This window comes from Oncorhynchus gorbuscha, linkage group LG15 (assembly GCF_021184085.1).
Source record: "Oncorhynchus gorbuscha isolate QuinsamMale2020 ecotype Even-year linkage group LG15, OgorEven_v1.0, whole genome shotgun sequence".
Taxonomy (NCBI): domain Eukaryota; kingdom Metazoa; phylum Chordata; class Actinopteri; order Salmoniformes; family Salmonidae; genus Oncorhynchus; species Oncorhynchus gorbuscha.
The window spans coordinates 21,740,908-21,753,898 of NC_060187.1; the positions used below are offsets into that span (position 1 = coordinate 21,740,908).

General features: G+C 42.6%; 1 protein-coding gene and 1 pseudogene across 1 annotated transcript in view; both read right to left on the bottom strand.

Annotated features, from left to right (window-relative positions):
* Nucleotides 1-7,986, bottom strand: part of LOC123996744 — an 82,649-nt pseudogene extending 74,663 nt beyond the window's left edge.
* Nucleotides 7,987-10,273: 2,287 nt separating this feature from the next.
* Nucleotides 10,274-12,991, bottom strand: part of LOC123996745 (lysine-specific demethylase 4A-like) — a 28,826-nt gene continuing 26,108 nt past the window's right edge. The window contains exons 21-22 of the mRNA XM_046300389.1: nucleotides 12,683-12,775; nucleotides 10,274-12,444 (exon numbers count right to left, since the gene is read on the bottom strand). Of these exons, the coding sequence (XP_046156345.1) occupies nucleotides 12,304-12,444; nucleotides 12,683-12,775 (234 nt within the window). The 3' untranslated portion in view covers nucleotides 10,274-12,303. The remainder of the gene's footprint in view (nucleotides 12,445-12,682; nucleotides 12,776-12,991) is intronic.

Here is a 12,991-nt window from a genome sequence, read left to right on the forward strand (position 1 = left end):
ATAGCAACACATTAGTTGAAGTGTTTCCATTATCCACTTAGGATAATGGACACAACAAAATCCAAGATGGCGTAGCAGTCAGACGTCTTTGTCATGTCGTGTCCCTTGTATATATCTTTATCTTCGCATATCTTTTAAAAATATTTTCCTAAACCTCAACTTCTAAATATTCTCCTGCAACCCGCCTCCCCCAATGTGGCAGGCATCTGTTTATAAAGTATTTCTATTTACTTCTGATCTGGAATCCCTCAACTGAAGCTAGCCAGCTAACTACCTACCAGCTATCAGTCAGGAAACCACTGCTAAGCGGTCATCAGCGAACCTTTAGCACGGAAAGCTCTCGCCAGTTTGTACAACGTGACTCAAACCAGAGCACAATGTACCTATTTTTTTCTCTTCATATCCCCAGATTCCTACCGCAAACTCTGAACATTTTCATCTGGATCTTTGCAACTAGCTAACCGCAACCCCGGGTGACTACTCCTGGCTAGCGTTTCCATCCTGGAGCAAGAACCAAATAGCCTAAAGCTAGCCTGGCTAGGGCTCCTGGGCTACCACCAAAGCCCACTCCTGGGCTACAATATCTGGACCCCTTCTACTGCCGGTACAGGGCACAGAACCACGCCGATCCTCTATGACTGGAATACCGAAATAATCTGCCCGAGGAATCCAACAGGCCCCTCAGGCGCGACATCCACTGAAGGCCCATTCTGCTAACCGTGGCCTGCTAGCAACCTAGAGCTACTTGGAACCCTACTAATCCACGACTGATCTATCGATGTCACCACACGAAGAGGCAAAAACAGACTTACCTCCATCGCGACGTCCCCCAAAGGCCCTTCTGCTAATTTGCTAGCCCCTACTAACTGCTAGCTTGCTAGCCCCGTTCTGCTAACTGCTAGCTTGCATGCCCCTGTCAGCTAACTGCTAGCTTGCTTGCCCCGGCCTGCTAACTGCTTGCTGCTAACCTAATCTGCTAACAGCTAGCTTGCTAGCTCCGGTCTGCTAACTGCTAGCTTGTTAGCACCGGCCTGCTAACTGTCTGAATCGCCATGTCCCCAGCCAGCCCAACCACTCACTGGACCCATATGTTCACTTGGCTACGCATGACTCTCTCTAATATCAATATGCCTCGTCCATTACTGTCCTGGTTAGTGATTACTGTCTTATTTCACTGTAGAGCCTCTAGCCCTGCTCAATATGCCTTAACCATGTTCTTCCACCTCCTACATATGCGATGACATCACCTGGTTTAAACGTCTCTAGAGACTATATCTCTCCCATCATTAATCAATGCCCAGGTTTACCTCCAATGTACTCACATCCTACCTTACCTTTGTCTGTAAACTATTCCTTGAATCTATGCTATCGTTCCCAGAAACCTGCTCATTTTGCTCTCTGTTCCGAACGTGCTAGAAGGCCAGTTCGTATAGCCATTCGCCGTACCCTTATCCTACTCCTCCTCTGTTCCTCTGGTGATGTCGAGGTTAATCCAGGTCCTGCAGTGCCTAGCTCCACTCCCACTCCCCAGGTGCTCTCATTTGTTGACTTCTGTAACCGTTAAAGCTTTGGTTTCATGCATGTTAACATTAGAAGCCGACTCCCTAAGTTTGCTTTACTCACTGCTTTAGCACACTCTGCCAACCCGGATGTCTTAGCCGTGTCTGAATCCTGGCTTAGGAAAACCACCAAAAACCCTGAAATCTCCAACCCTAACTATAACATTTTCCGCCAAGATAGAACTGCCAAAGAGGGCAGTTGGGATGACGTTGACCTCATCCCATCAGTAGAGAATGCCTTGTTATTCTTTAAAAGTGCCTTCCTCGCCGTCTTAAATAAGCACGCCCCATTCAACAAATGTAGAACTAGGTATAGATATAGTCCTTGGTACACTCCAGACCTGTCTGCCCTTGACCAGCACAAAAACATCCTGTGGCGTTCTGCATTAGCACTGAATAGCCCCCGTGATATGCAACTTTTCAGGGAGGTTAGGAACAAATATACACAGGCATTTAGGAAAGCTAAGGCATCTTTTTCAAACAGAAATTTGCATTCTGTAGAACAAACTCAAAAAGGTTCTGGGAAACTATAAGTCCATGGAGAATAAGAGCATCTCCTCCCAGCTGCCGACTGCTTTGAGGCAAGGATACACTGTTACCACTGATACATCCACCATATTTGAGCATTTCAAGAAGTATTTCTCTATGGCTGGCCATGCTTTCCACCTGGCTACCCCTACCCCGGTCAACTGCCCGGCACCCTCCACAGCAACCCGCCAAAGCCCCCACCATTCCTCCTCCACCCAAATCCAGATAGCTGATGTTCTGAAAGAGCTGCAAAATCTGGATCCCAACAAATCAGTCGGGCTAGACAATCTGGACCCTCTCTTTTTAAAATGATCTGCCGAAATTGTTGCGACTCCTATTACTAGCCTGTTCCACCTCTCTTTTGTATCGTCTGAGATTCCCAAAGATTGGAAATCTGCTGCAGTCATCCCCCTCTTCAAAGGGGGTGACACTCTAGACCCAAACTGCTACAGACCTATATCTATCTTTCTAAGGTCTTCGAAAGCCAAGTTAATAAACAGATTACCGACCATTTCAAATCCCACCGTACCTTCTCCGCTATGCAATCTGGTTTCAGAGCTGGTCATGGGTGCACCTCAGCCACGTTCAAGGTCATAAACGACATCACAACCACCATCGATAAGAGACATTACTGTGCAGCCGTATTAATCGGCCTGGCCAAGGCTTTCGACTCTGTCAATCACCACATTCTTATTGGCAGACTCGACAGCCTTGGTTTCTCAAATGATTGCCTCGCCTGGTTTACCAACTACTTCTCTGATAAGAGTTATATGTGTCAAATCGGAGGGCCTTTTATCCGGACCTCTGGCCGTCTCTATGGGGGTGCCACAGGGTTCAATTCTCGGGCCGACTCTCTTCTCTGTATACATCAATGATGTCGCTCTTGCTAATGGTGATTCTCTGATCCACCTCTACGTAGACGACACCATTCTGTATACTTCTCGCCCCTCTTTGGAGACTGTGTTAACTAACCTCCAGGCGAGTTTCAATTCCATACAACTCTCCTTCCGTGGCCTCCAACTGCTCTTAAATGCAAGTAAAACTAAATGCATGCTATTCAATCTATCACTGCCCGCACCTGCCCGCCTGTCCAGCATCACTACTCTGGATGGTTCTGACTTAGAATACGTGGACAACAACAAATACCTAGGTGTCTGGTTAGACTGTAAACTCTCCTTCCAGACTCACATTAAGCATCTCCAATCCAAAATGAAATCTAGAATTGGCTTCCTATATCGCAAGAAAGCATCCTTCACTCATGCTGCCAAACATACACTCGTAAAACTGACCATCCTACCGATCCTCAACTTCGGCGATGTCATTTATAAAATAACTTCCAACACTCTACTCAACAAATTGGATGCAGTCTATCACAGTGCCATCTGTTTTATCACCAAAGCCCCATACACTACCCACCACTCCAACCTGTACGCTCTCGTTGGTTGGCCCTCGCTTCATACTCGTCGCCAAACCCACTGGCTACAGGTTATCTACAAGTCTCTGCTAGGTAAAGCCTTATCTCAGGTCACTGGTCACCATAGCAGCACCCACTCGTAGCACGTGCTCCAGCAGGTATATCTCACGGGTCACCCCCAAAGCCAATTCCTCCTTTGGTCGCCTCTCCTTCCAGTTGTCTGCTGCCAATGAATGGAACGAACTGCAAAAATCACTGAAGCTGGAGTCTCATATCTCCCTCACTAGCTTTAAGCACCAGCTGTCAGAGCAGCTCACAGATCACTGCACCTGTACATAGCCCATCTGTAAACAGCCCATCTATTTACCTCATCTCCATACTGTATTTATTTATTTATCTTGCTACTTTGCACCCCAGTAACTCTACTTGCACATTCATCTTCTGCACATCTACCATTCCAGTGTTTAATTGCTATATTGTAATTACTTCACCACCATGGCCTATTTATTGCCTTAACTTACCTCAATTGCACTCATTTATATAGACTTTTTTGTTTTCTTTTGTTCTACTGTATTATTGACAATGTTTTGTTTATTCCATGTGTAATTCTGTGTTGTTGTATGTGTCTAATTGCTGTGCTTTATCTTGGCCAGGTCGCAGTTGCAAATGAGAACTTGTTCTCAACTAGCCTACCTGGCTAAATACAGGTGAAATCAAATAAAATTAAAATAAATTAGGCAAATTTCACATTAATAAATTGCCGACCCCCGTTAGAGGGATTGGGTTATATGCAGAAGACACATTTCGGTTGAATGCATTCACTTGTGCAACTGACTAGGTATTCCTTTTCCCACCTACAGTGGGGAGAACAAGTATTTGATACACTGCCGATTTTGCAGGTTTTCCTAATGGTCTAATGTTGTTATGACAAAGCATGTAGTCTAATGGTCTAATGTTGTGTCATGTTGTTTTTAATCATAGGTACATGACTGTGAGCGTCTGCTAAATGGCATATATTATTATTATTATATTATTTTTATCATAGGTACACTGTGAGAGACGGAATCTAAAACAAAAATTCCGAAAATCACATTGTATGATTTTTAAGTAATTAATTTGAATTTTATTGCATGACATAAGTATTTGATCACCTACCAACCAGTAAGAATTCTAGCTCTCACAGACCTGTTAGTTTTTCTTTAAGAAGCCCTCCTGTTCTTCACTCATTACCTGTATTAACTGCACCTGTTTGAACTCGTTACCTGTATAAAAGACACCTGTCCACACACTCAATCAAACAGACTCCAACCTCTCCACAATAGCAAAGACCAGAGAGCTGTGTAAGGCCATCAGGGATAAAATTGTAGACCTGCAAAAGGCTGGGATGGGCTACAGGACAATAGGCAAGCAGCTTGGTGAGAAGGCAACTGTTGGCGCAATTATTAGAAAATGGAAGAAGTTCAAGATGACGGTCGATCACCCTCGGTCTGGGGCTCCATGCAAGATCTCACCTCGTGGGGCATCAATGATCATGAGGAAGGTGAGGGATCAGCCCAGAACTACACGGTGGGACCTGGTCAATGACCTGAAGAGAGCTGGGACCACAGTCTCAAAGAAAATGATTAGTAACATACTACGCCGTCATGGATTAAAATCCTGCAGTGCTCGCAAGGTCCCCCTGCTCAAGCCAGCGCATGTCCAGGCCCGTCTGAAGTTTGCCAATGACCATCTGAATGATCCAGAGGAGGAATCGGAGAAGGTCATGTGGTCTGATGAGACAAAATTTTTGCTTTTTGGTCTAAACTCCACTCGCTGTATTTGGAGGAAGAAGAAGGATGAGTACAACCCCAAGAATACCATCCCAACCGTGAAGCATGGAGGTGGAAACATCATTCTTTGGGGATGCTTTTCTGCAAAGGGGACAGGACGAATGCACCGTATTGAGGGGAGGATGGATGGGGCCATGTATCACGAGATCTTGGCCAACAACCTCCTTCCCTCAGTAAGAGCATTGAAGATGGGTCGTGGCTGGGTCTTCCAGCATGACAACGAACCGAAACACACAGCCAGGGCAACTAAGGAGTGGCTCCTTAAGAAGCATCTCAAGGTCCTGGAGTGGCCTAGCCAGTCTCCAGACCTGAACCCAATAGAAAATCTTTGGAGGGAGCTGAAAGTCGGTATTGCCCAGCGACAGCCCTGAAACCTGAAGGATCTGGAGAAGGTCTGTATGGAGGAGTGGGCCAAAATCCCTGCTGCAGTGTGTGCAAACCTGGTCAAGAACTACAGGAAACATATGATCTCTGTAATTGCAAACAAAGGTTTCTGTACCAAATATTAAGTTCTGCTTTTCTGATGTATCAAATACTTATGTCATGTAATAAAATGCAAATTATTTACTTAAAAATCATACACTGATTTTCTGGATTTTTGTTTTAGATTCCGTCTCTCACAGTTGAAGTGTACCTATGATACAAATTACAGACCTCTACATGCTTTGTAAGTAGGAAAACCTGCAAAATCGGCAGTGTATCAAATACTTGTTCTGCCCACTGTATTTGTTTCATGGGTCAATGGTAACCTGCCTAGTGTCTACTTAGCATAACTACATGGTGTGATAAAACATGTCAGTTCATTGCTAATGACTGTAAACAAACAGCCTTTCTTTAAAGCATTCTGGGAACAACCAACACAACTGAAGTGTATAGAGTATAGTCACATCAAATCAATTATTGATGAGCATAATGTAAAGTCATTCAGAAAATACAGTTTTGCAACTCCAAGTAGCCTACGTGGCCCTCATGTCCGGTTTCTGGTTTCAATCCATATGTGGTCACCACTGCAATCTAAATTGGCTGCACACTCAGCACAAATCTGTGATGCAGCCTATTTACATATTAATATGCCTAATATGCATCTTCCAGAGTCCCAAAACACAGCCTGTCTCTTAGCTCCCCCATCTGGTAAGAAGCAGATTGTGCTTAACAACAACATGCATTTACATTTGCTCCAATGAAACATGGTGGGTGAAGAGGAAAAGTCTGGTAAAAGTTTGGTAAATTATAATCATTATCACATTAGAAGGGAAAATGAAATGTAGAAATACGTGGATAAAAATAAGAGTTACCTCCCTTTAGAGGCCACTGGACTATTTACATTGACCCCCCATTTGTTTTGTACACTGCTGCTACTCGCTGTTTATTATCTATGCATAGTCACTTCACCCCTACCTACATGTACAAATTACCTCTAACCTGTACCCCCGCACACTGACTCTGTACCGGTACCCCCTGTATATAGCCTCGTTATTGTTATATTACTTTTTATTATTTTTGACTTGAATTTATTTGGTAAATATTTTCTTAACTCTTCTTGACCTGCACTGTTGGTTAAGGGCTTGTAAGTTAGCATTTCATGGTAAGGTTTACACTTGTTGTATTCGGCGCATGTGACAAAGTTTGATTTGATTTGTTCCCTTCATTTTGACTCTGTGCTCTCATAGGCTCACAGCCTCCATATTTAGTCATGCCATTAGCTCATTAATGCATTCCTCATCATGACTGATGATTCTAAGCATGGGTAATACAATCACCTGTTAAACCAGGCTGATTGGACATGGGTATTAAGTTGCTACTGTACTTGTTATACCGTAGTTGCTTTACAGTACTTACATGATTTCTGTCCCCAGCCCCTCAGGTGCAGTCTCCCGGAGGAGTAGTAGAGGAAACCCAGGACAAGCATGGGACAGAGCACCAGGAGCAGGTGACGGGTTGGCTTCATGACTCTCATCACCTACTGTACATGGTACCATACACACTGTTGAAGAAGGGGACTGATGGTTCATCAGAGATTGGATACATTCCATTTCAATAAAGAAAATTGACTTTCAATGTACTTTGTATACAATATATACAAACTCATGTTATGTTCTAGTAGAAATTCTATTGAGAATAGAAGAGAACTGAATAGCAGGTGGTTTAGTTCTTTAGCACAGAAATTCCACCAGACCCCCTGCCTGGCACCACCTGCCGTGTACCATGGTAGCCAGCTTGATGGCTATGAAGTAGCTAGCTTGCTAGCAGTGTTGCTAGCTAGCAAGCTTATAGCATTACGGTGAGCCGAATCACGACACAAGTAAGCTATTTAGTGCACAGGTTTGTCGATACTGTTAACAAATAGGCAATTTACATTTGATCACATTCTGCTAGGCGATGAAGTATGGCAGGTTACATGATATAGGATAGCTAACGTTAGCTAGCTGGCTAGCTGTCCTTACCGTTAACGTTTACTTTGATGATTTGTGTCCCCGAAGACTTATGAGCCTGCACACCTAGCTAGTTAAACTACATCTTCCATTTGTCTATTTCCAAGCTAATTATATATCTACCACCTGTCAATTCAAAATGTCTATCCAGCTGCGATTGGATGCAGAGCTTGCGAAAAGGCAATAGTTGTCACTGTACAGTAGCAGCACCACCACCATCTGCACACACAACACTGACAGAATAGGAAGGGAACATCTGTAATACGCCAAATCAGTGCCACTCCGCTACAATGTAACTGGTTGTGTGGGTGGAAAGTAACTACAATGTTGCAACTTTAATAATGCATTTGATACAAATTACAATTGGATAAACATTACAATTCAGAGGGCAGAAGTAGGCTACATCACAACTGTTATACGTTTATTAAAGGATTTTGTATTCTGAAACGTGACAGATGCTTGCTAAAGATAAAGTTGACATTGAACATGCGTGAGAGCTAGTGCACCCCAGAGGTACAACCCCTATATATTGTCATGTCAGAGCAGCTGTAAGGTGTGGGCAAGGACTAATGTCACAATGGTATGCAGCCTCAGCATGAGACATAAAAGCTGTTAGTGTACTGGTAAAGATCACTAGCTGATACGATGGATGGTGTGTAGCTAAGGTGATAAGAGATGAACTTGGGGAAGGGGACCACAACTGCAAATATAATCAGCCAACACACAAACTGCTATATTCTTCAGTGTTAAATTTAAGCACTCACTGACCTTCCAAACGTCCTCACCAACAGTATGTGTAAATCCTGTTTTGGGCTGAGCTGTGGGGTTTGCTAGTACACAAACAATGGGAGTTACTGAAAATATAGTTTACCAAGCTACCAATTACTTCACACTGGAAGAAGTTAAGCTACACTAAAGATACACTTTAAAATTATAGTTTAGTTACTTTGAAAAAGTAGCTCACTCCATCCAACTACTTTGTGAAAAATTATCCATATCTAAATCTCAAATGTCTTAGAATACAAATAGCAAGAACACACTCAGGAGACAGATGTTAACTGAATGTGTGATTTAGCATATTAAAAACTGTTTCAAGTGAGAATTAGGCAGGTCTGATACAAATAATTTTTGCCAACTTAACCCATATTTTATTTTTGCAAAAAAAAGTTATGTGCAGTTCCAGTAGTTAGCTACACAGCTACATGGCAAAAAAAGCTAACTACTGAAAACACCACCAAGATTTGAATTTAGTTGAACTACCACCAAGCTACTGTAAAATGTTTAATTATTAGTTGAACTACATGTAGTTCACTACTCCCCAACACTGAACTTCAAGGACAGCACCGTTTTGCTGACAATTGACTTGCTATGGAGTTAGATACTACTACTGTCATTGAGGTATGCAGTGGGTTCTTGTAAAGACTAAAAGTTATTACAGTACACTGTTACTACAACCTTCAGTCTGTCCTCGGATGGGTCCACAGTGTCTCCTGACCCCTCCTGTCTCAGCCTCCAGTATTTATGCTGCAGTAGTTTATGTGTCGGGGGGCTAGGGTCAGTTTGTTATATCTGGAGTACTTCTCCTGTCCTATTCGGTGTCCTGTGTGAATCTAAGTGTGCGTTCTCTAATTCTCTCCTCTCTTTCTTTCTCTCTCTCGGAGGACCTGAGCCCTAGGACCATGCCCCAGGACTACCTGACATGATGACTCCTTGCTGTCCCCAGTCCACCTGGCCATGCTGCTGCTCCAGTTTCAACTGGCCTGGTCCCTAGGACCATGTCCCAGGTCTACCTGACATGATGACTCCTTGCTGTCCCCAGTCCACCTGGCCATGCTGCTGCTCCAGTTTCAACTGTTCTGCCTTACTATTATTCAACCATGCTGGTCATTTATGAACATTTGAACATCTTGGCCACGTTCTGTTATAATCTCCACCCGGCACAGCCAGAAGAGGACTGGCCACCCCACATATGCTCTCTCTAATTCTCTCTTTCTTTCTCTCTCTCGGAGGACCTGAGCCCTAGGACCGTGCCCCAGGACTACCTGACATGATGGCTCCTTGCTGTCCCCAGTCCACCTGACTGTGCTGCTGCTCCAGTTTCAACTGTTCTGCCTTATTATTATTCGACCATGCTGGTCATTTATGAACATTTGAACATCTTGGTCATGTTGTTATAATCTCTACCCGGCACAGCCAGAAGAGGACTGGCCACCCCACATAGCCCGGTTCCTCTCTAGGTTGGCCTTTCTAGGGAGTTTTTCCTAGCCACCGTGCTTTTACACCTGCATTGTTTGCTGTTTGGGGTTTCAGGCTGGGTTTCTGTACAGCACTTTGAGATATCAGCTGATGTACGAAGGGCTATATAAATAAATTTGATTTGATTCAGTCATTGTCATAAATACATGTCAAACATCGTTTAATCAGTCATAAGATCATGAACTGTTTAGCAGTCATAAATATCATAAAAACATTTAAACATGAAACAAAGATCAACACCAATAAATGACAATATGCAAGCCAAAATGGTTTTACTGAAACAATATTATCATCTTTACAAAATGCATGAATGATAGTACATTTTTCACAGAAAGGAAAAAAGGTCACATGAACAGGCCAGGGATCAGTCCCAAATGGCACCCCATTCCCTATATAGTGAACTACTTTTAACCAGAGGTAAAAGGTAGAGCAAAATATAGGGAATATGCTGCCATTTGGGAGACAAACAAGATCCCTTGCGTCAACGGCTTATATTTTTAAATAAACTACTTATTATAATTACATCTCAGTGTCTTCCCGACTGAATGTAACGTGTATCATTATAAAACAAAGCAATAAAATAGGCTTTTTGATAGAAAACTTGTATTTTCCCCCATGTATTATAAGTCATCATAAGTATTTCCATACTGTTGAATGCTGATGATATAAACCCCTTGCTTAGTGGTACTTCTGTGAGCCTCTAGAACTGCCTAACTCATACATTAGGTGTCTCTCACACTCAAGTAGGGTTGCAAAATTCAGAAAACTCTCAAAATTCCCAGAAATCCTACTTAAAAAGGACTTACAGATTTCCTGCTTATTTCATCCTGATTGCAGGGAAATTTCAACCAGGATTTCTGGAAAACCTGGGAAAGTTACCAGAATGTGGCATCCATATACTCAAGATAACAGCAGTTTAGAGGAATATAACAGACAATCTGAAGGCCACCTTATCTTTAATTAATAAGTGCATTATGGTTGATGTTCATGGCCGAGTGGAGAAGCATGGTGGGACACAATGCATAAGATCTTATAAAATGTACAATATTATTTTAAAAATGTTTTTTTTTTATTATAAAAATAGCAAATGGTAGCACACAACTATTAAACTGTCCTCTCAAAATGGGCTTGAATAAAAGTGCAACGCACAATGTTCATTTAAAGAGTAAAGAACCAACTTGAATAAAAGTGCAACGCACAATGTTCATTTAAAGAGTAAAGAACCAACTTGGATAAAAAGGGAGCGCCCATAGCAATTCTGAATGGGTTATTTCCAATTCATCTATATAGCAAATAGAACATAGATCAGAATCAGTCCAGAACCTCTACACCATTGCAACTGACAATTTGTCTGCATTGCAGAGGTTACTTTCTTCAAGCACAGTATAATAAATACACTGGTAAAAAACAACTCTAAAAATGGAAAAAGCTATATTCAACGCGTTCCTACAAAATACAATGTTTAGGAATGCAGTCAACAGTGTGACTCTGCTAAGAGGAGGTGATATTAGTTACTAAAATGGCATTGCACCTCCTTAAAATCAAACATAGGTGCAAGTAGCACCCTGAAAAACGACACAGGAAAATAAATAGATGTACATAAAGGAACAACTGGCAACATTCAGTGAAATTGCAAGTCAGAAAACACTGTAATCAGTGTTTATGAGGATGAGTGGCAGCAACTTGTCTGCTTCACTCCCTTCAGGAAGTCATTCCTGCCACACTTCTATTGAGTGGATTGTTACTATTATTATTAGAAAGCTACATCTTGTTTGGAAGCAAAATTCATGGTCCAATATTGCTTCCATTCAAGAGACGAGTTACAGCTACTGGGCACTAGCAGGATGGCATAAAAGGTGACATGGATGGCAATTCCTTCCCGGCTTCTATAACCTACACCGAGTGGAGAAGGTGGCCTGTTCTTCAATCCTTGATCACAGTCAAAGAAAACATCAAAGTAATAACAATTGGGTCCGGTTTCCTGGACAGGTTAAGCGTAGCATAAAAAGCATATCCAATGAAAGGGCTTTTCAGTCCAAGACTAGGCTTAATCAGTGTCCGGGAAACTGGCACATAATGCTGTAAATTATGAAGGGATGAATGTAAGAAAAAAGAAAACAGTCCAAACTAGGGGTTGGAAAGTTATTTTCAGAGGAAGTCCTTTAGTCAGAGCTACACTCACTCAGTCAGTGGATAAATTAAGGTAAAGTGAGGAGTCCAGATCAGGAATATCAGTGCTGGTGGTTTGTTGGAAGAGTAGGCTACTCCATGCTATAGTTGGCAGGCTACTCCATGATGGCTCTGTAGATCACAGGTTCAACGTAGTCCCCTCGGTACCGTGAGTTGATCACTCTCTGCCTCTTCGACTGCTGGATGGCCTCCTTTTCCTCAAAGATCCCATCGAAACGCATGTCTGACGCCTTGGACTGGAGATAGATCGGGGCAGGGCACACACAGGATTACTTTATTGTCCATTGCCACAGGAAGAAGAATCATTAACAAACATGCTGGAGAAAATGATTCAGTCAGTATGATTCAGTATACTCAGCAGTCCTTATTATAACATCAGAGTGAGAACGTTAGGAGTTGATGATACAGAGTTAAGGTCAGCAACTTTGGAGTCAGTATATTGGATAGCTCACAGGTAGCTCTCAGTATACTCACCAGTCTCGACTTGACTCTCTTAGGCAGCTCCTCATCCAGGGTATAGACATCATCTCTCTTGGCTGTTAGTTGTGACCCGTCTTCAAACTCCACCTACATCAAACACCATCAATGCACAAATCACTACATTTTATGTCTCTCATAAAAGCAAACAATGGTTTCATCACAGACTTGTAATGTATTGCTATGAGTTTAAAAAAAAAGATTTGTAACAATCTGGACAAATGGAGCAGATCAATTAAGACTGCAAAGCACTATATGACGTAAAACTGTATCACCTCTATCTGGATAAGGTACATTGTTGCTGAG